This window comes from Aquarana catesbeiana, linkage group LG10 (assembly GCF_042186555.1).
Source record: "Aquarana catesbeiana isolate 2022-GZ linkage group LG10, ASM4218655v1, whole genome shotgun sequence".
Taxonomy (NCBI): Eukaryota; Metazoa; Chordata; class Amphibia; order Anura; family Ranidae; genus Aquarana; species Aquarana catesbeiana.
In genome coordinates, this window is record NC_133333.1 from 32,547,980 (window position 1) to 32,562,807 (window position 14,828).

General features: G+C 39.9%; 1 protein-coding gene across 1 annotated transcript in view; it reads left to right on the plus strand.

Annotated features, from left to right (window-relative positions):
* Positions 1–3,918: 3,918 nt before the first annotated feature.
* Positions 3,919–14,828, plus strand: part of LOC141110553 (phospholipase A2 inhibitor and Ly6/PLAUR domain-containing protein-like) — a 41,049-nt gene continuing 30,139 nt past the window's right edge. The window contains exon 1 of the mRNA XM_073601950.1: positions 3,919–4,072. Coding sequence (XP_073458051.1) covers positions 4,021–4,072 — 52 coding nt within the window. The 5' untranslated portion in view covers positions 3,919–4,020. The remainder of the gene's footprint in view (positions 4,073–14,828) is intronic.

Below are 14,828 nucleotides of genomic sequence, written 5' to 3' on the forward strand. Positions count from 1 at the left end.
TGTTTGTCAATGGACACACAGAGCTGGATCAGGACTGAGCCCGCAAGAGTGCCACCAGAGCAAGCGGCTTGCTATGGGGGCAATCAGCAGGAGGGAAGAACCAGGAGCGCCGACGGGGGGACTCAAGAAGAGGAGGATCAGGACTGCTCTGTACAAAACCACTGCACAGAGCAGGCAGGAATGACATGTTCGTTTATTCTTTTAATTAGAACCTTTACAATCACTTGAAGTCTGATGGTTTAGAATCCATGGTCCCAACAATAAATGCAAGAATTTTCCATATTGAATAGTTTGCAACCACAATGCGCTGTATGACTAAGACCAACAGGCTTAGACTAAGATGGTGTTTGGATAAGCAAGCCCCTTCACTATATACAGGTAAGGGGGGGGGGGGGCACAGAGCAACTATAGAATCAGGGTACTGAAAACTGATATAGTAAAAACATAGGGAAAGCTGACAAACTGCACAGAGATTGGGGTCAGTTAGGCAACTGGACTTCTGATTACTACCATGTTTACCCAAAAATTATATTCATTTTGTTAGCCAAAAACACACTAGGGCTTATTTTCGGGGTAGGGCTTGCCATGCAATATGCTGTCTTCCCAGTGGTTGCAAAATTACAAAATCCCCTCTATCACAGGATCACATAATGCAAAAGGTGTGCATTTCTGCAATGCAACAGTGCAAATACTTTCTTCCATGGCCTGCCTGAGCTGTCTTCCACCGCTCCGAGCACTGCAGACGGAGGGGAGGCAAGATCCCCTGCTGACACCCGCTTTAATGGCCCACCTTGAGCCATCTTCCACAGCTACGATTAGTGCAGAGGGAGGGGGTTTGAGATCCCCAGCTGACACGCAAGAGAAGAGGAGATCAGCTGAGCCCTTCTCGGCGCTGCCATGGCCCACCCCGAGCTGTCTTTCCCGCTCTGAGCAATGCAGGGAGGGGGGCCGGGTAGAGTAGGGCTTATATTGCAGCCCTCCTGGAAAATAGCGCTAGGTCTTATTATCAGGGTAGGGCTTATTTTTGGGGGAAACACGATAGCTCTTTCTATTTATTTATTTATATATTTGTTAATTATTATTTTTTTGGGAGGGGAAGCTTTTTTGCCTTTTATTTTATTTTGTGGCTGATTTAAGGTAGCGGTAATGTTTAGCTGCTGTCCAGTCGTAGACATTTTTCTTTTTTACTGGAAGATTTTTGTAGATATTTTAGGAGTTAATATTTTAAGGTTTTCATTTATATGGGGGGTATAGTATTATTTATTTTATGTTGATAGGGTTTTTAGGGATACTGTCTTTTTGCAGAAAGGCTTCCCTAAATAATGGGATTTTGTTTCAGGGAAAGGGAATATTATTTAATGGTTTTCATACATTTTGGGAATATATTGTTTTTTATGTTATGTTGATGGGACCTTTTTTAAAGGTTTGGCATGCTCAAAGCACAGCATTCAATTGTTCCTGACCATCTGTTCTTGGAACTGCTTTTTGATCTTAGCATGCCGCTGCATTTGAAGGAAAAATAAAACTAGGGGCAAGAACAGTTTGCAGTCAAACCACCTCACAATGTACTATATAACTAATATAACTAATTTGAAACAAAGTCCCTCTGCCCCTTTTTCCTCCTTTTTGATCTGATCTATATAGTTGTATATAAAATTCTATCCAAAAGTATTCAGAAAAAAGGTTTACAGTGATAAGCCTTTCATCCAAATTCTAAATGGTTGCATTTGTAAATTCCAAAAGCCAAGAAATAGTAGTGGTAAAAAAAAAACACTTGTGGGTTTACCCAATCATTTATTTTGTACAATTCTCCTTTAAGGGGCGTGGCAGGGGGTGTGTCCTATGCCTACATACATTTGCTAATAGGTGTCCCTTGTTTCCATCTCAAAAAGTTGGGAGGCATGCTGTTAGGCCTATGATCCCTGATTAAAACTTTCCTGCTGTTGGACAATATTACACTGCTATATCTCCTGCAGTATTTTAATTCTTATAGTAAAACCACACCCTTTGTTCTTTGTCTCTATTAAATTTGGGCCTAGCATTTTTAATTAAAAGTTTATTCTGTCCAATTTTACACTGATGTAAATTCTACAGCATCTCCTGCAATCTTTTTCTCTAGAAAATTTCAGCTTAACCTTGTTATTTAGAATTGTCCTGCGGCTGGACAGCTTTATCCCGCGTACACACGGTCGGATTTTCACAGGTGGGTAGGGATATGGACACTGGAACGGCTTCCAAAATGGACCTCCAATCGTGATGCCAGCTCCCGTAGGAGTGGGATTGGTGCAGGATGGAATGATACTCGCCCTCACTTAATCGGTGTTCTCAGGTGAAGAATGGAAAAGAAAAAATGGGCTCCATAGTGTAGTAGGTTAAAAATAAATTTTAATGTAACGATAATGTCACTTACATAAAAAATACACAGCAATCAGCAGCAAAGATAAAACAAAGATCCAGTGTCCATATCCCTACCCACCTGTGGGTTTAAGCGTGACTCGGCCCATTGGGGGCCGCTACTACAGGTGAGAGGCTGGGGGAAACGGTCACCGCACATCGCACTTTGGAACAGGATTGGGTGAACTGTTTATAGATAATTTTGGCTACCACTGCACCAGCACTTTTTTCACCTTTAGAAGATTCCTGTTTTTTCACATTGGGAGCTGTATTAGAAGTCGCATTTGCATGTGTTTGGACTGCACTTGATTATTCTCACCCTTCATATCGTTTTATCTTGAGATGTGAGCTCACAGTTGATTGGATATTTATTTATTTTACTATATGGTATCACTGATATTTATTTATCTGCTTGCATAATTATTTTAAAATATTTTTTGATTACATGCACACTGCACTTTGCAAGAATATAAATAATTTTTTTGGGAAGTCGCATTCAATTATCGCATGTGTGAATCGCATGCCTGTGAATTATATCGTTATTAGTTTTTTATTAGCATTATCTTCTGATCACGCACATTGCACTTTGGTAAATATTTTCTGGGAAGTCGCATTGTTAAATCGCATTTGTGAATCGCATGTCTGTGAATTACATCGTTATTATTTTGATTAGCAATTCTCCGATGCTTATTTGTATGTTAGATGTTCATTATTGACTGATTGGACACCTCTATTATCATGTGACATTATTCACATCTTTTATTTATTTACTTGTCACGTGAGGCTGGATTATTCACTATATTATTAGGTGACATTGTTTATAATTGATCCTTTCCACTCACTTGTTATGTGAGATTGGATTACCTTTTTTGTGTCTCACTTTGCACTTTACACGTACACATTATTGTTGTACCTAGTTTTGCTTGTTTGTGTTTATCTAAGCCTTGGACGCTTCTATTTCATTTATTTTTTCACGTTGTGACTAAGGTAGCGCTACATATTTTTATCATTTGTTGAGTAAGGTTATGTGAGTACACTATTTTATGTGGGCGGCTCCTTGTCCACTTTATCTTTTATTGTGGTTTTTTGCGCATTAGTTATTATCCTTTACAATTCCACATCCAGGATGTCCAAATTTGGTCAATGACATGGCAAACTGAACCTGGGCATATTCTCTCATCCCTACTTGTAATCCTAACTATAGATATTATATTTTGTTTGTGTTTTGCTAAACTTTGGTGTATCTCTTCTTGAATCTGAAGAAGGGAGTGGACCTCTGGAAAGTTTGTCCTCAAAGTTGACCCATGTAGATAAAAATAATTTCAGATACGGCACTTAGCTATGTACAGTAGCTGTGGAGAAATTTTCTGCGGTTACTAGTATTTGCTTTATGATATGGCCAATCTACAAGATATATATTACTCAGACCCTGAAATGGAAAGGTTTCGATTAATTATTTACAGAGTACAGACTCACCTTTTATTTGTAAAAGTGACATAATTCAGCACCTTTCCCCTTCCTTCCTCTATGACATAGTAAAGTTTAAATTTACACTTCAATCATTGAGCTTCATACATCCAAAGATTTTCCTGCAATCAACATCTCTTGAACGTTTCTCCATTAGCCATGAAGCTGTCCATCGCCCTGGTCTGCCTTCTCTTTGGATTCATATCTAAAGGTATGACTAGTAAACTTCAGATACTCTCACCATCTGAAAGTTATATTTTAAGACAATACTTGTAAAATTCAATTTTTTTATTTTTTTTTCTCCTTAGCTTTATTTTACTGAAATTTAATTGTATAATTTATTTATTTATACGCTCCTATTATTTTATATATTTGTCATTCTCAAAGGAAAATTAAATAATTTTACTTATTGCATTGTGCGGGTTACTAAAATGTGCCCATTCCTTCAATGGCAGGGGGGGAAGGGTGGAGTATTTAAAGAGGAAGAGATGAGAAGTTAGGTAGAATTGAACTGTGAGAGAAGGTACTTCGGATATGGCAGTGGGACAAGCAGGGCACATGGGAAAAAGGAAGGTCATATAGTGTGGTAGAAATATGGAAAGGGGGATAAAGGGATCTGTGGGAAGGAGATTTTATTTGGCAATGGAATTCAGATCCTCTTACAAATCGGTGAAAAATAGGCAGACAGCAGTTAGAGAAAAAGAAAAATTGCAAACATATTGATGTTGCTCAAAGGGGAAGATTTGGATGAACATAGATATATCATGCCTGCCAGAACATTCAACATGCCGATAAAGTTCAGTAAATATATATATTAATAGCCAGAAGTTTTATAACATCTGCCAGGTTATTTATTGTTATTTGTGTCTCTACTAGAGAGATGGTCCCTCACCATTTGTCATCATGACCATTTTCATGGGACAGCATGATGGGAAATTCAAAATGTTACAGTTGATACCACAACAAAATGTGAAGGTATGCCTTCCCTTACGATATATAAATATGGAGTGGAACCATTTACTCATTGGTATATTTCTATGGAGACCTCAACTGGGAAGAGAATTGGTATGGTTGGGGTGTGTTTAGGGGGGAGGGCTTGGATCTCCTCTCTTATCTCTAATAAAACGTCTCCCACCTGAGTTCCGCAAACTATGGTCAAAGGCTGCTCTAATCTCCCAAGATGTTAGAAATTGCCCTACGGTTGGAATCTTTAATGAGAAGAAAGAGACAGAGTTGCAGGCCATAGGTTATAGAAACTGCACACTTCAGGACTTAAAAAAGTCAAGTTAAACAACTGGCAACACCACAGAGTGATCTCTTTACCCAACACATCTCAGTTTGGTATAGTAATCCCTTCTAGTTAAGGCTGATTGTCCAGCTTTGAAAGAATTCTACTTCCTAAGAGCCTTTCAGTAGGTACCCCATAACCAGTGCCTAGACATTTCTAATGTAACAGCCAAAGGGATTGGGAGGATTTGGAGAGCAAGTACAATAATCCCTTAAGTGAAATAAGGAGGCTTCTATTACCGAAGTCCCTCTGAAAATTCAAGTTTCCTCTCTGTTATGCTGATCCTTTGAGTCACTGACCCAGAATTATGCATTCACGAGTCAGAATAGAATTAGAAGTCCTTGATTGCATACTTGTCTGGGGTTTGTGAAAGTATTGAAGACAGCATGATGGCCAAAAAAACAAGCATTTGCACTTTGCACCAACAATTTGAGCCTCAGGGTTTCAAAACATTTTCTTTAAGTGTTTCAGAAGACTCAATAAGGTTTACTGTGATGATGTGTATAATATAGGTCCACTTTACCCTTGCAAATCTGTATTGAATCTGGTGGTAGAGTCCCCTCTATGATAAGTATACTATTGTTATATAAATGTTACTATGTCAGAACTAGGGGTGAGCCGAAACCCCCCCCCCGATTCGGTTTGCAGCAGAACATGCGAACAGGCAAAAAATTTGTGCGAACACCGTTAAAGTCTATGGGACACGAACATGAATAATCAAAAGTGCTAATTTTAAAGGCTAATATGCAAGTTATTGTCATAAACAGTGTTTGGGGACCCGAGTCCTGCCCCAGGGGATATGTGTCAATGCAAAAAAAGTTTTAAAAACGGACGTTTTTTTGGGAGCAGTGATTTTAATAATGCTTAAAGTGAAACAATGAAAGTGAAATATTCCTTTAACTTTCGTACCTAGGGAGTGTCTATAGTATGCCTGTAAAGTGGCGCATGTTTTTCGTGTTTAAAACAGTCCCTGCACAAAATGACATTTCTAAAGGAAAAAAGGTCATTTAAAAGTACTCTCGGCTATTAATGAATTGTCGGTCTCTGCAATACACATAAAAGTCATTGAAAAAAACAGCATGGGATTCCCCCACAGTCCATTACCAGGTCCTTTGGGTCAGGTATGAAGATTAAGAGGAACCCCACGCCAAAATTTTTTTAAAAATTGCGTGGGGGTCCCCCCAAATTTCATACCAGGCCCTTCAGGTCTGGTAATGATATTAAGGGGAACCCCGCGCCAAGATTTAAAAAAAATGGCGTGGGGGTCCCCTCAAAATCCATACCAGACCTAAATTTTAAGGGGAACCCCGCGCTAAAATTTTTTTTAAAAATAAAAAAAAATACCCCGCCCGCAGACCCCAACAACCAGCAGCCAGGGTTGTCAGGAAGAGGCCCTTGTTCTCATCAACATAGGGACAAAATGCTTTGGGGTGGGGGGGCCGCAGGGCGCCCCCTCCCCCAAAGGACCCACCCCCCATGTTGAGGGCATGCAGCCTGGTACGGTTCAGGAGGGGGGGCGCTCGCTCGTCCCCACCCCCTTTCCTGACCGGCCAGGCTGCGTGCCTGGATAGGGGTCTGGTATGGATTTTGGGGGGACCCCACGCTGTTTTTTCGGCATAGGGGGTTCCCCTTAAAATCCATACCAGACCTAATGGACATCGTCGCCTCCCCCCCGCGCTCGCCGCAATAGGAAAATTTGTTTTTCCTATTGTAGCGAGCGCAAGATGTAGTACCCTGCCCTTGCGTCGTATCTGGTCCGTCGGACCAGCATACAGACGAACGGGCTTTCCGTTAGGAACTGAGTCCGGCGGAGTTACGATGTAAGGATTTGAAGCAGGTTTCAAATCTAAAGTCCGTCGGATTTCCGACTGAAACAGTCTGTCGGAAGTCCGATACAGCCCTCACACGGTCGAATTGTCCGCCGGATTCGGTCCGTCGGACCAGTCCGGTCGGAAAGTCCGTCCGTGTGTACACGGCATTAGTTGTGATCCAAATCTTATCCCAATCGGGTGCTTCCAACAAAAACCCAAGATCCATCTCCCACTTAGCCACATAAGTGGTGAGTCTGAGTTGGGTTTAGTAAAAAAGATGACAGTAAAGAGTTGAAATAAGTCCCTTAGTGTGTGGGTCACGTTTACATATATTTTCACAGCACGTTCATTTATCTAAATTAAGTCTTCCTTGTACATAGGGCATAAACATTTTTTTTAATCTGAAGATATCGGAAGAGCTCTGAATTAGGAAGTTTGTGACTTTCACATAAGTCAGGGAAAGTTTTGAATGAAGTAGAGGATGCTAGTTCATAGAGTTGAGTTAAATTAGTGGAGGTCCATGCTTTAAAAGATTTAGGGGAAGACCAAGCAGGATAGAAAAGTGGATTTTTAAGAAATGATAAAAGAGGTATATGGGGAGATTGTAGTCCATTTACTAATGTAAATTGATCCCAAATGGCTAATGTAAGTTTAGTTATAGGATTATTGAGTTTTTTACGGTTGGAGGAATTAAACCATACGAGATTGGTTATTGAAAGTGGGTCGCAATCTATTGATTCCAGTGCATCCCAAAGCGGAATTTCATGTTTTGCGTGATATTTAGGGCTATAAGCTTATTGAGCTGCATGGTAATAGGTGGTAAAATTAGTAAAATTAGAAAAGCCTAGTCCCCCTTTGGGCTTTGGAAGGTAAAGAGTGTGTTTGGGCAGACGGGATTTCAAGGAGCCCAAAACGAAAGTTAATGCCTTACATTGTAGTATTCTGAGAAAGTTGAATTGGGCTTTAAAACAGCTTTAAAACATGTCTGGATGCTATACCTGCATTGGCACAATAGCATTGACACTTCTGTGTTTGCATGGACACATAATATCCAGTAATTATTATTTATTAAATATGGTGGCTGAATGGCTGTACATAATAAATGCAATTATATCTGTCATTTGTCTAGCTTAGTACATTTTGCATTGTAAATACTGCCAGTATTTCTGTTTTCAAGCCCAAAGATATCTCTTGAGTTTCAGTAGGCATTGAAACAGTGACAGAAGCAAACTGCATAGAACAACTAAAAAATACATACAGGGAAATATAATGTTAGAGTCAAATTAATCCCAAAGTCATATTTCAGTTCTGAATTGTTTTCAGTCAACTGGGGCACTTGCTACCTTTCATCATATCTCCCAATTGTCACTCATTTAAGAGTAAATATTTCTGTTTCTTGATCCTTCTTAGTTGTGTCTCCTTTTGGTCTAAATTATAGACCCCTATAAAAAAATGCATTATTTAATTGTAGAAAAGTCCCGGGCCTCTTTAGGCCTAATGTGATCTCCAGAGTTAGGGAGAGCTGACATCCTTCCGTGTAGAGTGGGTTAGAAGGCAGGGTGGGTGTAATGCAAGGTGAACAGGTGGGCACCAGACACTTTTTAAATGCAAAGAGATTTATTGTCTCTTAAACAGAACTGTGGGAGAGAGGGTTTGGGCCAGGACACCTTTAGGTAGCTGCAAAGATAATTAGCAGACTCAGAGACTTCTATAGGTAGACAGCCATACAGGTGAAGGCCTCCAGCTGGACACCCCTTCTTTATAGGTAGGACAGCTGTTTCCTATGGCAACAATCTTGTAGCTGTTACTAACGGTAATTGTATTCAACTATTTGCAACACAAACAGTTCTCAGCTTACCCCACACTCACTCACTGGGGGTCTTCACTCAACGAGCTCCCAGTCTCTCACTAGACTTCAGATCCACTAGCCACTGGATCCCCTGAGCTTTTTCACTTTAGCACTCAGTATCTTCCTCACGTCACGTCAGTATCTTCCTATCTTCCTGGATAGGCCCTCAGACAGCCTAGCAGCCAGATGTACCCGGGATAGGCCTCGGGCTTATGGCCTAGCAGCCCGGGGGAGCACAATACACGTCCACCCAGACAGCCATCCAGGTGGCACAGAACCCCAATCACCTGACTCCTCCCAAATAAATAGGCTCTCCCAGCAGGCCAAGGGACCCAAGAAAATACCTCCCCATTGGCTGAGACACCCCATTCATTCCTAATCTGTCCTTGCTATACCCTTGTCTTATCCAATGTCACCAGATACCCGGCCATCTAGTGACAGAAGGGAGAAGTGCAGCAATTCCAGAATTAGGGGTAAATAAATTGGTCTCCTGACAATTGGCCAAGGCAACTATCGCCTGGCAACTAAATTTGATAGCAGCCCTGCCTAAACATCAGGGTGCTACATCATTATCAATGTATTTTTTTAAAACTCAGCACAAAAGAAAATTAGTGGTGAAAAAAAAAAAATACACTTGAGTGATAAACCAACATTTTTTTGGGCAATTTTTCAATGTTCTTGTAAATGGTGGGGTGGAGAAAGAGTGCATTGTTTAATGAAATAATTTGTGCTGAAAAATGTGTGTTGTCGGATTTTCCGAGCGTGTGTACACAAGTCTGTCAGACAAAAGTCCAAAGTACAAACACGTATGCTCGGAAGCAAGGACAAGCCGGAAGCGGTCGGTCTTGTAAACTAGCGGTCGTAATTGAGAGTTAACATTTGTGACGTGGCAAATTATGAAATCTCTAAATGCAGCGCACAATTCTCTTCTTCTTTAATGGGATAATAATGAAGCTGCTTTGCTGGTAATGGAGTTATTGCAAACAAATTTTCAAAGGCTTTTTTTTTTACTAGTGATCAAGAATAATATTATTATGCTTTTTTTTTTCTTTATTTGGTCAAGTTACCACATCACCATTATCCCGTAGTCTATAAGATCAAAGATACAACTATGTTGATGTCCCTTGTTCATTTTACATTGTATTTTTTAAAATGTAACTGCCGACTCCCAAACTGTCATTTGAAGTAAAACACGTAGCCAAGTATTATTCTACACCATTTTTTATTGTGCATTAAAAAAAGAAAACAAATAAAATTAGACATGCTATCTGCCAATAGAACTTAACCAAAAAGTACATTCTATGCATCCAAAAATATAGAAAATAAACCAAATCAAATCATTATTATTCAACCAAAAAATGAATGTCAAAGCAATAACTCCAAGGCCAATAATAAATAACACGTTATCTCCTCTGATTCCGCAACATGTCTGGTTGACAAACGGCCGTTCAGAAACAAACTGAAAAGCACATAATGAAAAGCACAAACTGAAAATAACAAAATGAAAAGCGCAAACTGGAAAGCGCTAAATGAAAAGCGCGAAAAGAAAGCACGAATCAACACTAACTAAACTTCTACTAACACGAAATTAGCAGAAGGAGCCCAAAGGGTGACGCTAAAGAGCTGAGAAACCATGTAGCACATCAATATGTTCCTGATTGTTGGCCAACAATTGTGTGCCGTGTATATGCAAGACAAGTTTGGGCCAACGCCCTTCGGACAAAAGTCCATGGTTTTGTTGACCAACAATCCAATCGTGTGTACAAGGCTTTAGTTAATGGTAGAGATATTAGTAGTATAAGTTTATAAGGTGTGGTGATTAAAAAACATTCTTGCAGCTTAAAATAGTACCTAAAGAGTGTACGTGTATTACACAATATGATTCACCATTGAACACCAACAAGATAAGGAGATCACCCTTTCCAGCAGTACTGGTAAATTTGTGTGACTATCTACTGATAACATTTGACAAGAGCTACACCCAATATTACGTGAGGTCAGGCAATGTTGCAAATCATTAAATACTTGAAAATTTCATGATGACATTTTACCATTAACATGCACCAGTTCATGAAAAATGTGGATAGAAAAACAACAATTTACAATCCACTTATCATCAGTTAAGGATAGACTTGATATTAGTAGTTTAGAAGCACATTGGGTGTGGTGGCAACACCTTTCTTGAGGCTTAAATGAGTGACCAAAAGAGTGCATTGATATTGTGCAATATGATTCATGTAGAACACCTACAAGATAAGGAGATCACCCTTCGCAGTAGTACAACATAGTAAGTACATTTGTGTGATTAGCTACTGATAACATTTGACAAGAACACAAAAAAGGAGCTACACCCAATGCTACACAATGTCAAACAATGTTGAAAACCTTATACCTGGTATTCAATGAGATCTGAAATAAATGACCTATGGGTAATGGAGGTTAAATGATAACCATAACCTCACCACAATACTTCCTTTGTGAAATGCATCGCATACTAGCTCATTATGAAATAGTTACATTAAAACAAAATTGTTGCCACGGTACCCGCACACCGCTGTCACGGGCGACATCTTTCCCGGAGCTTTTTCTGGGTTTTCGGGCTCTGGTGCTGTGACTGGCTGGAGCCGCGATGATGTCACTCCCGTGCATGTGCACGGGAGCTGCCGTTCATGGCACAGGCTCAGAAGCAGTGGCGGGCGGTCCGTAGGGGGCGCATGGGCGCCACCCCCCCCCCCCCCCACTCTGCAGTCACAAATTTTTATTTTTTTTAAAAGTTCTTTAAGTGCACTGTGTTCAGGCGCCGGACACAGTGCACTATGGGAAGTGCCACGTTAATGCAATCACGAGATTGCAGACGAGGCGCTTAATTTTCAGGCTTTTGACCTGCTTTGCGGCGCAATCCAAAGCACAGAGTAGCTTCTGCCCGTAGTATTACTACGAGCGGGAGCTTTGTTATTCAAGTGAAGAGGTTACTTCCGGTTTCCCTGTTTCAGGGAACCCAGAAGTGATGTTGGCAGCTCCGTGGAACGCACGGCGCGAGCGGAGCTGCCTGTAAGGTAAGTGAGGCTCAGGGCTGCATTAGACCGGGCACAGTGAGGCTGCATTAGACCAGGCACAGTGAGGCTGCATTAGATGGGCACAGTGAGGCTGCATTTGATGGGCACAGTGGCTGCATAAGATGGGCACAGTGGTTGCATATGATGGGCACAGTAGCTGTATTTGATGGGGCACAGTGGCAGCATTTGATGGCACAGTGGCAGCATTTGAATTGGCACAGTGGCTGCGTTTGATGGCACAGTGGTGGCAATTGATGGGCACAGCAGCTGCGTTTGATGGGCACAGTGGTTGCATTTGATGGGCACAGTGGCTGCGTTTTATGGGCACAGTGGCTGCGTTTGATGGGCATAGTGGCTGCGTTTGATGGGCACAGTGGCTGCATTTGGCACAGTGGCTGTGTTTGATGGTACAGTGGTGGCAGTTGATGGGCACAGTGGCTGCATTTGAAGTCACAGTGGCTGCGTTTGATGGGCACAGTGGCTCATTTGATGGGCATAGTGGCTGCGTTTGATGGCACAGTGGCTGCATTTGATGGGCACAGTTGCTGCGTTTGATGGGCACAGTGGCTGCAATTGATGGTACAGTGAGGCTGCAATTGATGTTTTTTTTCAGAATTTTTCAGTTTGCGCCCCCCAAAATTTTGAGCACCAGCCGCCACTGCTTGGAAGGAATGGCATACGTGGGCCGTTCCTTCAGAGCACATGCACCAGTGATGTAACAGGTTGCATGCAATGGAAATATCTCCTAAAATGTACAGGTTTAAGGTTTATTTTCAATACCTATAGGTAAGCCTTATTATAGGCTTACCTATAGGTAAAATTTTCAGAGGAAGTTTACTTCCTCTTTAAGCAGGGCAATAACTTCTGCACAGGATGTGGAAATCTTACAAGACGACCTAAATAATATAATGGGGTGGGCAACTAGATGGCAAATGAGGTTTAATGTTGAAAAAAAAGTAATGCATTTGGGTGACAAAAGTACGAGATACTCGCTAAGGGGAGAAACTCTGGGGGAATCTAGGATGGAAAAGGATCTGGGGGTCCTAGTAGATGATAGGCTCAGCAATGGCATGCAATGGCCAGCTGCTGCAAGCAAAGCCAACATAACAGAATATTGGCATGCATTAAAAAGGGGATCAACTCCAGAGATAAAACGATAATTCTCCCACTCTACAAGACTCTGGTCCGGCCTCATCTGGAGTATTCCCTCCAGGTCTGGGCACCAGTCCTCAGGAAAGATGTGCTGGAACTGGAGAGAGTCCAGAGAAGGGCAACAAAACTAATAAAGGGACTGGAGGATCTCAGCTATGGGGGAGACTAAAAGCATTAAACTTAGTCTCTCTGGAGAGGAGATGCTTGAGAGGGGATATGATAGCGATATACAAATACCGTACTGACAACCCTAGCATAGGGAAAAAACTTTTCAGTAAAAGGGAATTTAAAAAGACGTGGCCTTTCACTAAAATTGGAAGAGAAGCGGTTTTACCCTAAACTGCGTAGAGAGTTCTTTACTGTCAGAGCAGTTGAACTCTCTTCCACAAGCAGTGGTATTAGCAGGGAGGGTCGATAGTTTCTAAAAACTATTAGATGGGCATCTTAACGATCACAACTTACAGGGGTATACAATGTACTAGTGACATAAACACATACACATCATAGATTGAACTGGATGGACTGTGTCTTTTTTCAACCTCACCAACTATGTAACTATGTACCCAGTGCTGAATGTTGTGGTTTAGTAAAAAATATAAAAAATATATAATAATATAAAAAATATATATTAAAATTTATAATAATAATATATATATATAAACATATAATAATAATAAAAAAAAATATTAATAATAATAATAATAATAATAATAAATAAAAGTATACTATTATTTTAACTTTATTTTAAGTACTCCTATGCACAATTACCCTATAACTTTAATATAAACCTTTGTTTAAACTGTGGCGTTTTTTTTTTTTGCCAATGGGTGCTTCCGTCTTGGATGTGATGTCAGCAGCCCCGTAGACTTAGGGCTGTCATTGTATAATATTCCCAGATTCTATTCCCTCGGCAGTTACTAAAAAATAGACTATATTCCAAGACTATGCTGTGCAAGAAGGGAGGGGAATGTCCTAGGGAATAGACTGGTCAATTTTTACAGCAAGCGAATGCAAAATAATTTACTGAAAAATGCTCTAAGCATTTCAAATAATTGATTTTTGTGCTTTTACCTGCATTTTTTAAGTTGGTAGCAAGGTCTCTTTAAACACATGTGTTAAGTGATGTAGAACACGTTGAGCAGGACATACTGTATCCTGCCAGTTAATATACACTGGCGACATGGTATTGTAATCCTTTCTAAATAAATAGAGGTGTGTTGTAATGGGAATGAGTAATCTAAATACAATATACACCCTCAACGCTGGCAGCACATGGGGACGTTCAACTTTTATAACTATTTGGACACATTAAGGGGGATTTTCACCAATAAAGTCGTTTATTTTCCTTAGATGATATGGACCCTTTTATGTATTTCTATAGAGTGACTCCTACCATTGACAGCTCAGAGAGTTGTCAATTGTAGGTTTTAAAAATGAACAAACGATTCATAACTAGCAAAAAGTACCCAAACTTCTTGTCAAACGAAGCCTGGGGAAGTAAAAAAAAAAAAAAAAAAATGCACAAAATAAAAGAATAAAAGAAGATGCAGAAAAGATCTGGAGAATATTTAAATCTGAACTCCAGGGATATATAGAAAATACAAATGAAAATAATTAAATTTAAATATAATAAAAAAAAAAAAAAAATATATATATATATATATATATATATATATATATATATATATATATATATATATATATATATATATATATATATATATTTTATATATATGTATATATCTTTATATATATATATATAGATATATATAGATATATATATATCTATATAGATATAGATATATATATAT